Source organism: Juglans microcarpa x Juglans regia, chromosome 2D (assembly GCF_004785595.1).
Source record: "Juglans microcarpa x Juglans regia isolate MS1-56 chromosome 2D, Jm3101_v1.0, whole genome shotgun sequence".
NCBI classification, from domain to species: domain Eukaryota; kingdom Viridiplantae; phylum Streptophyta; class Magnoliopsida; order Fagales; family Juglandaceae; genus Juglans; species Juglans microcarpa x Juglans regia.
In genome coordinates, this window is record NC_054596.1 from 7,079,397 (window position 1) to 7,094,200 (window position 14,804).

General features: G+C 35.2%; 1 protein-coding gene across 1 annotated transcript; it reads left to right on the plus strand.

Annotated features, from left to right (window-relative positions):
* The first annotated feature begins 4,969 nt into the window (after positions 1 to 4,969).
* Positions 4,970 to 14,333, plus strand: LOC121248341 (solute carrier family 25 member 44). The gene is made up of 6 exons (XM_041146789.1): positions 4,970 to 5,253; positions 6,270 to 6,651; positions 6,869 to 7,065; positions 7,552 to 7,696; positions 11,813 to 11,966; positions 13,902 to 14,333. Exons 1-6 carry the CDS (start codon positions 5,192 to 5,194, stop codon positions 13,928 to 13,930), a joined length of 969 nt encoding a protein of 322 aa, XP_041002723.1. The 5' UTR covers positions 4,970 to 5,191; the 3' UTR covers positions 13,931 to 14,333.
* Positions 14,334 to 14,804: the final 471 nt, after the last annotated feature.

The following is a 14,804-nucleotide window of genomic DNA, read 5'->3' on the forward strand; positions in this document are numbered from 1 at the left end:
AAAAAGATCTCACAAAACTAAATTTAAAAACTGATATAGTTTCATGTAATACATTATATCTACTTTACAATAATAGTAGTTTTGCAGTCTAACATACTACATCAATTTGTTAGTTTATTAATTTATTTTAGAATATATTTGTGGTTAAAGCATTTCTTATTATAAATCCTATGTTTAGCATTTAATGTGTCTATCTCAATCTCTCTCTCACCCTAAACCTAAAAGTTTGGACAGACAATCTGGAACATATAAATTAATCCTTGAGATTCATTAAAAGAAAAAAATCCTTGAAAAGTACACAAATTTTGCCTCATATCGCGTTATAATAATTGGTCTTTCATTTAAATGTCATATAATAAAAGCTGAAAATCTTGTGAGTAATGTTACATACAGGTATGAAGTATGCAAGCGTTGTACAGTGATTTTGAAAAAGAGTAAGATTCACTATTAAAAAATTAATTTCTTTTTAATTGGGTCTTGTATTTATTCATTTTTTTAAAATGATTGTACGACCATTACATACTCACGACTGCAACTATCATTTCTCAAATCTCATAGCCTTTGGACCTTTACTATGGCACGTGATCATATATCAAAGCCCGTTAGGTGGGATCTTATGTTATGGGCTAAAAATTCAGGGTATGGAATTTGCTTTACTTGCCAATAACATTTTAAGCTACGACCAATTCACTCAAGAAGGGCTCCAAAATTCCAAATCATATGGTTAGACCATCTCACCATGTTGGCACTTTTATTTAATACTAGGTCGGAATAACGTGCAAAGCACATTTGTCTAGTTCGACGAAATAATTATTTTGAAAAAATAGTATATATTTTATTAAAAAAAAATTGAATTTAACCAATAATTTAAGGCATATAAAAAAAATGTGAAATCTAGCAAATATTTAAGGGTAAAGATAGTTAAATAGAGTATAATAATTAAATATGCCACATAGTGATCTATTTCGGTTGGGCTTCGTGTGTGTGTGTAACTTCGAGCCCAGCCCGTATGAGAGAAGATGGGAGCCCAGCCCTACAGAAACGGCGCCGTTTTGGTGCTGCTGAAGTGAAACCCTAAGGGTTTCATCTTTTTCTCTTCCTCTCTCTGATGCGCCGCATGAACCTTCTCTCCCCTTCTCTCATTTCTTCTTATTCTTCTTCTTGTTGTTGTTGCTGAACCTTGTGCCACCATACCCATCTCCCCGAACTCATCCACCCTCGTTTCCATGTCTCTTTGTTTCTCCCACCACCACATCCTCTCTCCGCTTTTCTTCAACTCTCTCGCCTCACTCTGCAATCTACATTTTCATTCTCTCGTCTCTACCTCACTCTCGTCTCTCGTCTCTCTTCCTCAACCTCACTCTCTTGTCCCTCAGCCCTATTCTCCATCGCACACAATCTAGTCGTAGCTTACCAGTGATACCACGCACAGACCCTTAGCCTCACCTCACCTTCTCTGTCTTCGATTCCTCATGGTAAGTTATTTTTGTGTTTTTAAAATTACTTTGAAATCTCAAATCTGGTAGATGATATTATGTAATTATTTTATTAGGATTTTTGAATTCAAAATTTATGATTTTTGTGATTGTATTTGTGTTATTAGAGTTTTGTGATTAGGTTTGTGCTGTTAAAATTACTTTGAAATCTCAAATCTCAAATATGTGAAGAGATTTATAAACGGGAAAAAAAAACAACAAATCTGAACAACATCCATATTTAATTTATCTACAGATTCACAATAGAAAAAACAAAGTAAAGATCAAACAGAAAAAAAAAATAAAAAAAAAACAATAAATCTGGAGACAAATTCTAGATGACGGGCTTCAACGTCTCAGTTACATATATGGTAGACTTAGTTTAGCCAATTAACTAGTGAAATCTGTATATACAACCATTAATAGAAGAATATCCATAAACATACAAATAGAGCAAAAGCAGCACCAATTTGTGTAATAACCTGACATTTAAAAAGTGCACTTTGTAATTTTTTCAAAACTTGGTGACAATTTGGTAGTTGTGCAAATAGAATTTATGAAAATATAAATACGATAGAGGACACGTGTCACTTTGTTATTATCTCTAGTGACGAATTGATTTCCTTCACCTAGAGCAAACAAGTGTATAGATATGTAGAAGAGAAGAAAAAAAACAAATAAATAAAAGAAAGCCAAACAAAATCTCCTCATTGGAGGAAGAGGAAATAAAGAAAAATTAAATGAAAGTTCTCTAAGGATATGCCTCGAAGGTGAAGGATTGAAAAGAGGTTAATAAAGTTCAGTAAACAATCGAGGTTGCTAAGTGAAGTGTATAGGAATTCATGAAGCTGAGGAAAGGCAAGTAGATATGATCATCCCTTACTTTCTTCAAATGTCAGCAAAATATTTTTCTAAAAATTGTTTCAATAATTATGATGTAAAATAGCCTGCTTTTGGTAGCCCTCTTTATGCATCCAACACTATGTCAGAAAGACTTCAAATGTAATTGATAATATTTCATGTTAAGTGTAACCATTATATATCCAACCCTACATAAAAAAGTTAAGATTTTTAGGTCACCATCAAACTATACAATACACATGCACTATTAATGAATAAATAGAATAACATATGCACCATTTTCATTAATGAAAGTGTTGCCTCCTAAACAGTATAAAATAGAACAACAATAAATAACATCAAACCACACAATACACATGCACTATTAATAAATAAATAGAATAACATATGCACCATTTTCATTAATAAAAGTGTTGCCTCATAAACAGTGTAAAATAGAACAACAATAAATAAATAAAATTGAAAAAATAAATTATATAACAAACGACGTGACAAAAATAAATAACACTATATACTTGCAAAGATAAGAGCCAGAAATGTCCAGCTGATCCTCAGCTAAGAACACCTTACAGAATTGGGAAAGCAGCTGAAAATAAATCACCAGAAAAAACCAGCAGTAAACATAAAAAACTAGTAAAAGAAAAAAATGGAAGAGAAGAGAAGAGTTTTGCCAAAAATGAACATCGAACACTTTAATCAATTATTCACCTATGACAATTTGCTTAATCCTCAATTTCAGAATATGAGGAGTAAAGACCAGAATTTGTTTAGTTGAAAGTGAGGTTGTATGAGAAGCAAAGACCAAAATTTGTTTAGTTGGAAGCGAGGCTGCATAGATGTCAGGTGGTTTGGTTTGGCCTCTCAAAACACATTATCTTTTTAAAGTGCAGTGTTCCCTCTCCTCCTAAACGACCTATCACCCATCAGACCATTGCAAAACCAAACAAAAATTACAAAACCAATCAAGCAGACATGAAAAAAGAAAAATGTCAAAATCAGATATGGGAAAAAAAAAACTTGTCAAATCATGCATGTGTATGTTTTTTTTGTGTTTAGCAAGGGGCACATTTTTTTTTTCTGTACAGTTTGTTTTTATCCACTTAGATGTATTCTTCTTAAAATCGTTCTTACTTGTATTTTATTTTGTAGGAAAGTGCAATAACAGGACCATGACAATTGGAATATTATTTTTTTAGTAAACCATCTTTGGGCCAGGACCATAAGCTAATATTGGAGTGCTGCCCTGACAACTGCACAAAATCAACTTCTGGGCAACGTATAATATTTTTTTTAATTAATGATGAAGTTTTTTTATACCCAGATTAATAATATTTTTTTAATAGTTTTTGTGATTTTTTTTATCTATTTTTTAGATTTAGATTTTTTGATTTTACATTTTTTTTAATGTTTTACGTGTTTTTTTCTATGATTTTTTTTTCTTCTTCTCTAGTGAGCACCTTTTTTTTTTTTTTTTTTTTTTTTTAAATTTTTTTGCAGTTTTGTTTTTAAATAGACACAATTGCTTATATGCAAGCACTGATTCAACCATGCATGCACTAATTCAACCTATAGAAGACAAAAAGCATACAAAGATCAGTATAAAAAGAAAAAGCATGTACTGACACAAAACCATCAGATTCAATCAGTGTATCAAAAACCCCAATAATCCCTAATAACATCACAGTCAATGAAATTAATTAAAAACTTCTGAATTATACAACTTGCAATAGAGAAAAAAAGACAGAAAAAACATAAAAATTGTGTACTGATACAACCGACAAAATATAAATGATAAAAATAATAAATCCAACCTGTAGAAGAGAAAAAACATACAAAGAAAAAGTATAAAAGTGGTGAGCTGATACAATTGACAAAACAATCCAAAATATTTTAATACTCAACACATAAAGATGTGAAAAAAAAAAAATTAACTAAAGGATAAGAAAATAAATGTTCCCAAAACTGCAGTAATAACTTAATATTGATTTAACATAAAGTTAACGAAAAATAAAAATTTTCGTTTAGTGACCGTTTGATAGCTATTTATATAATAGTAACGATATTATTACATTTTTGTTTTTTTTAAAATGAGAACAGGTTTTCACATAACCTCGGTGTGTTTAGCATGTCAGCAAAAGGACTTTTAAATAAATAATTTTTCTTTAAAAAAATCTTAATTGCAATACTGTATTCGCTGATCTTAATGACACCGTGTTTGGTGAAGGAAAGTGTCGGCCGTAGGACATCACGCCGCCATATGAACGACTTAGCCCCCAAAAAAAAAAAAAAAAAAAAAAAAAAAAAAAAAAACCTACAAAATGTAAATAAATAAAAATTTTCAAATTATTTTATTAATTATCTTTACATCACAAAATACATATAATTTTTTATTTCTTTTATTTCTTTCTGCATCATTAAATATTAGAAAATTTTAATTAATTTAATAATAATAAAATAAAAATAAATAAATAAAAACATGATATGTATGATCTTGGATGATCTTTAAATCTAAGATCTGACTGATTTAAATAAATAATTAATGAGAGAGATGAATTAATTTTTATCAATATCAATATTTGATTATTAATATTAACAAAGGTATATATGACGGTTTGACCAGAACAAATTGCAATCGACGGCAAAGGACGGAGCCTAAAGCCTGGAATAAGATTAGAAGTGGCCAAAAAAAAAAAGTAGGTAGTTGGCAATTTCTCGCGTCTCGGGAATTTTCAAAACATTCAATTCGCGTTCTTTGATTTTCAAAGGCGACGCGCTTCTGACGAAGAAGGCGCATTCTTCATTCGTATCTTTTCAATATCTGTGTTCTTTGAGCCTGTTCGATCGAAAACAAGTTCATGGCTGCTGCACCTAGCGCACGAGCCCATTCGTATGGTCAAACCGAGATTAACTGGGATAAGTACGTCTCCTTTTTCTTCTCTTGAGTTTTGTTTCCTTTCGTCAGCGCGCTCTTTTCTCGTTATTACTATGTTTCTTTCGATTTTCTTTGTGAAATACATTTGATTTATTTGGTTGCTAAGGAAAGGGGAGAAAGAAAAAAGGGGGAAAAAAATTCAATTCCATCCTTCCCCGTTTGTTTGGTTATCTCGTCAAAATGTTTGTTTAAGTTTAGGCATAGAATTTCTGAAAGCGAGGAGTTAGAAATTCCACGAAGTTGTAAGATCCCTTTTTTGGAGGAAAATTATACCAAGATATCTGGTAATGGGGAGAGGTTTCATTTCAATCTCAAGTGTATCTGTTAAGTCAACAAGAGGTGTAAGATACACTGTATACTTCGAAGTAATTGAATGAATATTTTGCATATCTGAAGCACTTATGCAAACTTTTAACATAGTTGAGGAATATCTTGTTATCTCAATCAACTTGAATTGGATAAATCAAATTGATATGGTTTCGATCACATTGAGTTTGTGCATAACAAAAGCAGTCAAGTGAAGCCATCGTTAAGTAAGTTCTAACATGAAAAACTCTCCCTTGGCAGTGGGTTGTAGTTCATCCTGAAGTTTGCTGTCATCCTGCCTCTTTCTTTTATGCAATCATTTATAAATATATTTAGGCTTATAAACATAGAAATTCATTTCTGCCTATTGCATACTTGGTAGTTATATCCTTTCACATAGCCAATCCCAAAATCCAAGATAAAGCAGGAGGGTTGTAATATGTTGAAAGTCAGTGTAGAACTTTTGTCACATTGTATGAACTTTGATCGTATTTAATAAGTCTTAGTTGAAAGATGTCTTTTCATATAAAAAGACACGCATGCACACATCTTTTTAAGTCAGTTACGCACTACTACGAGCATAACCATCAGACTATTATATATGCGGATGGATTGTTTCTCTCCTGTTTTATTACTTAACTGTGGATTTAAATTCTCACAAGGTTTTGAACTCACTGGTTGTACCCGCTTCGCAGGCTTGACAAAACTAAGTTTTATGTCGTAGGAGCTGGCCTCTTTACTGGAGTTACTGTGGCACTGTACCCAGTCTCTGTTGTGAAAACCAGGATGCAGGTCGCATCAAAGGATGTTGCAGAAAAAAATGCTTTTTCTGTCATCAGGGCCATACTAAAAGCAGATGGGGTTCCTGGTCTATACAGAGGGTTTGGTACAGTCATAACTGGTGCAATTCCTGCCAGGATCATTTTTCTTACCGCTTTAGAGACCACAAAAGTGGCTGCCTTAAAGATGGTTGAGCCATTTAAATTATCTGAGCCTACAGAGGCAGCCATAGCGAATGGTTTAGCTGGCATGATAGCATCCCTATTTTCTCAGGCTGTGTTTGTTCCAATTGATGTGGTATGTAGGCTCTAGATCATATCGTTGGATGAGCATTTTTTGGTCTCTATACCGTGTAAAAATTTGTTTGAGAGTTGGCATATCATCGTCTGATATTTGTTTTATAATTTTTTTGGAAATGCTATTTAGAGTTTAGCCTAAAGGTTACTGACAAGTAAAGCAAAAAAAAAAAAAAAAAAAAAATGCTGATTTCCTCAATTAATTTTGTATTTTTCAGGTTAGCCAAAAGTTGATGGTACAAGGATATTCAGGCCATGCTAAGTACAGTGGGGGTCTGGATGTTGCTCGTAAGGTTATAAAATCTGAGGGCATTCGGGGATTATACAGAGGGTTTGGTCTATCTGTTATGACTTATTCCCCATCTAGTGCTGTATGGTGGGCAAGTTATGGCTCAAGCCAACGCTTGATCTGGAGGTGAGACATAGTAATATGTTGAAAGAGCTTGTTTACCTTAAGAGCCAGTCCAAAGAATAAACTTTTCTAACGTCTAAGTTGGCATCAAATGTTTCGTACCTTCAGATTTTAGGTTTGGTATATCTAATAGATGACCCCTCCTTAGTTATTCTCATTTACTTCTTGAGGGGCAAACCAAAACTGAAATTACATGTCCCTAGGTTTGACTTGGTGGGCTTCAAATTCCAATTTCTTATTGGAACAGCCTAATGAATTAGGAGGCTACAAGGCTGAAAATGTTGGTTCTTATGACTTTTGTCTAAGACGCCATGCTATGGTTCCCTAATAGGTAAGCTAGCAGGTTGTAAGAGATTTGCACTGTCCACATTTATGGACTTCAGGTGCACCATCTATTATTATTGTGGTGGTTTAAATGTTGGGTTCTCCTCTTATTGATTGGTTCATTTGATTTCTAACTAGTGCATTCCTATACCATTTGTTTGGCAGTCTCTTAGACAAAGGTATTGATCATGAGGAAGTTGCTCCTAGCCAGTCAAAAATAATGTCAGTTCAAGCTACTGGTGGAATTATTGCGGGAGCTACAGCATCATGCATCACAACCCCATTGGACACCATCAAAACCCGCTTACAGGTATTCATAAACCTAGTTCTATTAAACCATATTCTTCTATCTCGATGAGTTTCATTAGACTTTGACTGCTAAATAGGCCTTTGGTTGGTTATAATTGAAAATTTAGTGTTAATTTTGCTAAAAAGAATTAATAATCAAAAAAGAATTTGCTAAAAAGAATTGCTTGCTCTTATATTTTCGATTGACAAATGAAATTTATGTATAATTGATAAATCTTTACCAATTTTCCGGGAAACAATACTGATTGTGTGTGTGTTTTTTTACGTGGTTTCCTGGTTTATACCCATGCTTGAAGGCTTGTCAGTTGCCACTTTAATTGCATGTGTGCCGTATATTTTTCCATAAGGATATGGTAGCTATTGCTATAGCTCATATCAGTTTTTCTTTACCATTAAGATAAACATAGGGTTACTTCCTGGGACAGAAAAGCTTGGTCATCAATTTTCCCAAACTTTCACCCACCATTCTAATATTTTCCCCTGCAATTTTACTTCAAGTCATTCAAATCAAGGTATGGAAAGGACATAGTAGGAAAAATAAGTTTTATTACTATGTAAAATCTTTTCACAAGTATTCAGTACAGGTTGGCATATACCCAATTCGTAACGCTAGTTCATTGCTTGGTATTTATTGCTGAATAAAATTGTGCTTTTTTTTTTTTTTTTTTTTTTTTCTAAAGAAGAGCCGGAGGCCACATGTCCAATAGTGACCTCGTCCCAATTTTATTAATAACTCTCACTTGTTGCGGATGAATACCGTGGTAACAAAACCGACACTAGGGATTTACAAATATAACACTAAAACCATCCCTAGTATCCAACCAAAATTAAAACAACCAAATCAACACAAACTACTAAACAGGCCTATAAGAAAAGAACAAAAACTAAACAAGCCTACAAACCCTTAAAAACCCTAGGCAGCTGTACTTATTTTCTTCTCAAATATGGCAAACCGCCCTTATCAAGTCTTAGAAAACCTCTAACCGTCCGTGGAAGATCCAAAACAAAAGAATAAATAACATTAATCCCTTTAGCACCAGATTGAGCCAGAAAATCAGCAACCGCATTACATTCCCTATAGATGTGTCAACATGTGAAGCGAATCTGACCAAGTATGCTCATTATTTCTTCCCAGTAGTCTTCTAGATACCACAAACCACATCTTCTTTTTCCAATCCAGTCAATAATCAATTTAGAGTCCATCTCAATCTCAATGGCATCAAAACCCATACACCTAGCATGCCTTAAGCCATGAAGCAAACCCATAGCCTCAACATGATTATTAGAGCTGCAACCAATATAAGCAGAAAACCCCAAATGCAATTTCCCATCATGATCACGAATGACACTTCCTACTCCTGAAGCACCCGGGTTTCCAAGTGAGCAACCATCTACGTTAATTTTGCACCAACCAATGTTTGGTTTCTCCCACCTCACAATCTTATCACCCCTCATATGAAGTCTCGGGATAGGAATGTGTAAGGATTGCAACAAATCCTCATCCCTTTTACTAAAAGAAGTTTGATCTTTAAACTTTAAAGCTACCTAGGACAACCAATTTTTAATAGAAACCCATACCGTATCAATAGTTTCAAAGGAGCCCTCCATCCAAGCCCTGCATCTCCTCCACCATAAATGCCATGTAATAATAATAATAATAGGGAGGATACCAAGAATTTGTCCACTGCAAGATGAACGTTTGGCCCGTTGAAACTAGCACTCCACCCGCTCTTTCCAATTTCTACCAATCAAGTGTGGCATGCCTAACTGAAGACAAGCACGACTCCAAATCTGTGACGCAAACTCACCCAAAGCAAGCACATGATCCTGATCCTCATAAGCACCCGAAGCACAACAATCACATTTTGAAACCAGAATAATACCAACTCTTCGTAATATACCATCCACAGGAAGGCAACCATGCATGGCCTTCCACATCAAAACAGACATTTTTTTAGAAATAAATGGGTGCCAAACCCAATCCATCCACGGAGTCATCGGAGAACGAGCACGAAGGCACTCCCATGCACTTTTAGTGGAAAACAAACCATCCGCCTTAGGGACCCAAACAAGAACATCCTCACCATTTTTTAGCTTTCCCAATTTTTCAATCAACATATTTTTTTTTTTCAAACCAACCAATCTTTGAAAGAGATCAATATTCCAACCTTCCCCAGATTTACAATCCGCTAGTGTTAAAGAAGGAAGATCTGTGATTTGCTGTTGATCACACAAAGGGGCCTCACCAACCCAATGATCCCTCCAAAAAGATAAGTTAGCATTTTTAACCCGCCACAAGGTATTGTTTTGCACAAAAGGGAGACTTTTCATAATCATTTGCCAAAAACGAGTTCCTTTATGAGGATCAACAAGCGATATATGTTTCGAACCCACATATTTAGCTAGGAAAAATTGGGACCAAAGAGATTTACCTTAGAGAAGATTCTAGGCAAGCTTCATATGGAGAGATTTTTTAATTTCATGAAGGTTTTGAAGGCCCACACCCCCTTCCAAAACTGGTTTACACATGACATCCCCCAAACACCACTTCCGTTTTGGCTTACTATCACGAACACCCCAAAAGAAAGTACTCATAAGCCTCTGGATCTTATCTAACACCGAGTTTTGCGTGGATAAAATTGATAAGCAATGAATCGGAATACTTTGCAAGACATGTTTAAGTAAAAGGAGGCGGGCACCATTTGAAAGCAATTTAGTTTTCCACCCTTCTAAACGGCTTCGGATTTTATTAATCAGATCATCAAAATGATGTGTCAACAAACGGCCAGAAATAATAGGAACTCCCAAATATGTAAAAGGCAATTTATCTTCACTAAAACCTGATAAGTTCAAAAGCATGCATCACTGAGCCAGCATAATTTTATTGGAGAAAATAATCGAAGACTTTGCCTTGTTGACCACCTGACCCGACCAGGCTTCATAGTCCTGCAAGACTTGCATAATAGTTCTCATAGAAGCTTTTCCCCCATTAGAAAATATAATGATATTATTCGCATATAGTAAATGAGAAATCACGGGAGAAGCTCTTGGATGAAAAAAATGCTGAATTTTCCCCATTACAACCTGATGCTTGATCAACCGAGAGAGATTCTCTTCTGCAATAATAAATAAATAAGAAGAGAGGGATCCCCTTGTCGCAAACCGTTCAGAACAATAGAAAACCACAGGGTGGAGATGCATTGATTAATTAAACTACACATTGCAGGAGAAAACCCAAAAGATTGCAGTACATGAAGAAGGAAACTCCAGTCAATGCTATCATATGCCTTTACCATATCAATTTTTAGCACTACATTCCCCCCATGGGTTGGCTTATTTATACCATGAATCAGCTCTTAAGACAAGCTAATATTCTCAAAAATACTATGCCCTGGGATAAAAGCACCTTGTTCGGGAGAAATTATACGAGCAAGCAACGGTGAAAAACGATTTACAAGGATTTTTGAATGTGCCTTATAAATAACCGAGCAAAGGCTAATCGGGCGAAATTTATTAAAGCTCCTCGGATTTTCAACTTTTGGAATAAGCACCAAATAGGAAGTAGTGAAAAACCGAGGCAACACACCACCTCGTAAAAATTCAGCCACAGCTTCAATAACATCCTTACTAACAATGTGCTGGCAGCACCTAAAGAAACCCGAGTTGAAACCATCAGGCCCGGACAACTATCCACCGGAATGGACCAAAGTAAATCATAAACCTCTTGAGATGATGGGAGTTTACATAAAGCAATATTATCTTCTTCTGTGATGATGGGAGTGCTTGCAAATTTATGCCCCCACGCTTGTATTACTTCTTTTTCAAATGTATTTGCTTCAAGCATTTAATTCCTTTGCTACTTTTTCTCTTGGGAAAATAAATGCCCTTATAACCAAGCTTGCAAAAGCTTTTATATTTGCACATACACACACACACGGATGGAACTTTTAATACACAACCTTCGAGTCTCTGATGTGTTAATATTCGCTATATAGTCTATAGACCTCATTATTCTCAAATATAGCCAAAATGAGTACGCTGTTGACCTGGTGCTCATTTTCATTTGATCAAGTTGCTGCTTATTGTTTTTGTTTTAACTTGTGGTTCTGCATTATAGGTGATGGGACATGAAAAACAAAAAACTGCAAGACAAGTTGTTAAAGGCTTGATTATGGATGAGGGTTGGAAAGGTTTATACAGAGGATTGGGTCCAAGATTTTTTAGCATGTCTGCTTGGGGAACCTCAATGATATTGACTTACGAATATCTGAGTAAGACTCTTCCCTCCATTTTCCATTATTCTGGAGTAAACAGATTTTAAGATAATGAAGTGAAAAGGCTAAAGGACTCAATCATTTCTGTCTTCTTTTTTCTTGAGTTTTACTAAATGGATCTCAATTGTCACTAATCACAAGCATTGGAATTTGGAACTCAACAGAAAAGAAAAGTTTGAACTCGCCCAGTGGACCCTGACTTTCTGATTATATTCCAAATTTTTATTTCTTTATTTTCCTGTAATTCTTGAGCATATAAAGGTATTAACCTTGGATATAAATGTTGGTATCGCATGATGTTGTAACTTTTTGTGGCCATGTACTTTCTGGACTCTCTCAATGGTTGCCTTCACCTGGTCTAAACCAGGTGAAGGCAACCATTGACTTTAGTTCAGTTTCTAAAGTCTTCTCATATAATTCTGTTCCTTTAACCCCAAGGGGTGGCGTATTGGTCTTGGGCGAGCCGTATAAACCAGACGTCCTAGGTTCAAAACTCCGCATTTACACTCTTGGAGCCGTATAAACTGAACGTCCCCTTGAATTACGCAATGTGCACTCGTGGGAAACTCCTTGCTGAGGACCTGTACACCCCCATGATTAGTCGGGACTTTGTCCCAGACACCCGGTGCCAATAATTAATATATATATATATATATATATCATTATATTGCTTGATTTTCGCTCTTCTGCTCATGTAATCTCATCAGTTTTGATATTGTCATCTCTAGGAAATTGCTATTTCCCTTTTCATATGTGAGCTTTCCAAGAACTATGTTGCACTCTGGCATCATGTTTACATAAGTTTTTAAACACTTAGCTTCAGGTGATCTTCAAAACACATGCTTGTTATTCTAGGGGGTGAACAAAGAAAATTCAGATCTATAATATTCTGCAGATGGTGAGTTCCTGCTGGATAACCCAAATATGGCTTAGGAAGGAATCCTGACAGTGAAGTTCCTGTTGGTGACTTCCACACAATGACATCAAAATTCCTACTAGGCCACTTAAATATCAGAATTGGGGAAGCATAATTTGTAAAATGATAAATATTGGCTTAGGAAGACAATAAAATGGGAAATAAAGAAGGAAAATCTTGATCTCAGCTCAGGTCATTGATAAAAATGCTGTTTGTTATTGATTAGAACAAACATGTGTCATACTGAGTCTATGGATGGATGGATAACCATTTCAATGATATAATTCTTATGTCGCATCTCACCTGCTTGAGATTATTTTATGGTTAACTAGTGTCTGCAAAATATGTTTGTAACGGTTACTGTAATGTGGCTTTAAAAATGGTCGGTATTAGGGTACAAACGAGAATCATGTGGTATAATTATTGTACGTATTTTTTTTTAGAAGATTTTAGTCAGCCTTCTTTCAGGAACTAATATAGGCAGCATGTAACTTACAGATATATTACCCATGACAATTTCTTTATATCATGAGAAACTACAGGGCGCACAATCACATGCTTGTATGAATGTATTTATTAGTGGTTAACTTCAATGGTGAAAAACAAAACATCATTCATGGTTTCAGCCTCTCTCTCTCTCTCTCTCTCTCTCTCTCTCTCTCTCTCCCCCCCCTTCTCTAATTATCAATGAATGAAGAATGTCTGATGGCCATCCTTATACTGTGATATATTTGTGCCTCAAAATGTTAATACAATTCAGGCGTATTCTGCAAAGCAAAGCAAGGGAATGAGTTTTCTCCATTTTCCTTATCTTGTTGGGGTTTTCAGACCTTTTTCTGTATCAATGCATATCTCTCTCTCCATTCCAAGGTGTTTTCTTTCGGAATCTATGTTACCGTGTGGACACAATCTCTCTCTCTCTCTCTACAGCCATATACAATCACTTTTTATGTATATATGTATATACACATGTATTTACGCTCAATCTAAGCTTATTTTATTGATTGTCTGTTCAGAGCGCTTGTGTACTATAGAGGAATTGTGATGTACTACTAGTCCACAGCCTTGCTTCTTTCCGGCATGAGATATTATCGATGCTGGGTCAAAACAGGCTGGGATTCAGCGTTTTGTTGACAATGGTTGTTTTTGCATATCACTACAACGCTTATCGTGCTGTAGGGTACCAGAACCAGAATTGCTTATATTGAAGCCCCTGGTTATTTTTTGATTAGGAAGCCCATATTGCGGTTACCAGAACTGGATTACTTTACTAATTATTTTTGGATCCTCACAGGAATTTTCGGCCTGGAAATTTGTTAATTACCTTTCCGATAAAATTGAATCAAGTTGAGTACGTAGCAGATAGCAAATGTATTCATTGGCATAGGAAGTGGTGTATTCTTACAGCAAGAGAGATATATCATTAAATGCAAGTAATTTTGATTTCAAAGATCTAGTTGTTCTTTTTTGTTTCTGCTCTCGTCACTCTGAGATATTAGATATATACCTGATAATTACTCGGTTCTTATGTGGGGAATTGTCTGGCTCGTATGTAATTGCAGACAGGCTGTTAGCCTAGAAATAGCAGTAATATATATCATGATTTATGAAGACCAAATTGGTTCCGGTTGGCTTGTTGGTACTTTTAACACCTAAGAGGACTTCCCACTGCAGCGTCGTGCTCACGTTTGTCTTTGGTATTTGGTACTGCCTCCATTGTAGCTCTCTGTTGCCTGGCTTCTGAACAGAGTTTCATATCATTTTGAAAACGGTGTCTAAAGAAACCCTTGGGTCGAACAAAGCAGTCCCAATCAAACCTCACAAACTTGGGGAAGTTCCATCTCGATTCACCCATCCAAGAAACGGGTGGAATCGACAATATCAAGTGAATTACGACAGGCAAACCCGTACTGATTTAT

What these genes read in the sequence shown, in the direction of transcription:
- LOC121248341 (XM_041146789.1), top strand. Translation starts at nt 5,192, where the DNA reads ATGGCTGCTGCACCTAGCGCACGAGCCCATTCGTATGGTCAAACCGAG. An exon ending in AGCCAACGCTTGATCTGGAG is followed by an intron (nt 7,066 to 7,551) that starts GTGAGACATAGT and finishes TTTGTTTGGCAG; the next exon opens with TCTCTTAGACAAAGGTATTG. An exon ending in ATTGACTTACGAATATCTGA is followed by an intron (nt 11,967 to 13,901) that starts GTAAGACTCTTC and finishes TTGTCTGTTCAG; the next exon opens with AGCGCTTGTGTACTATAGAG.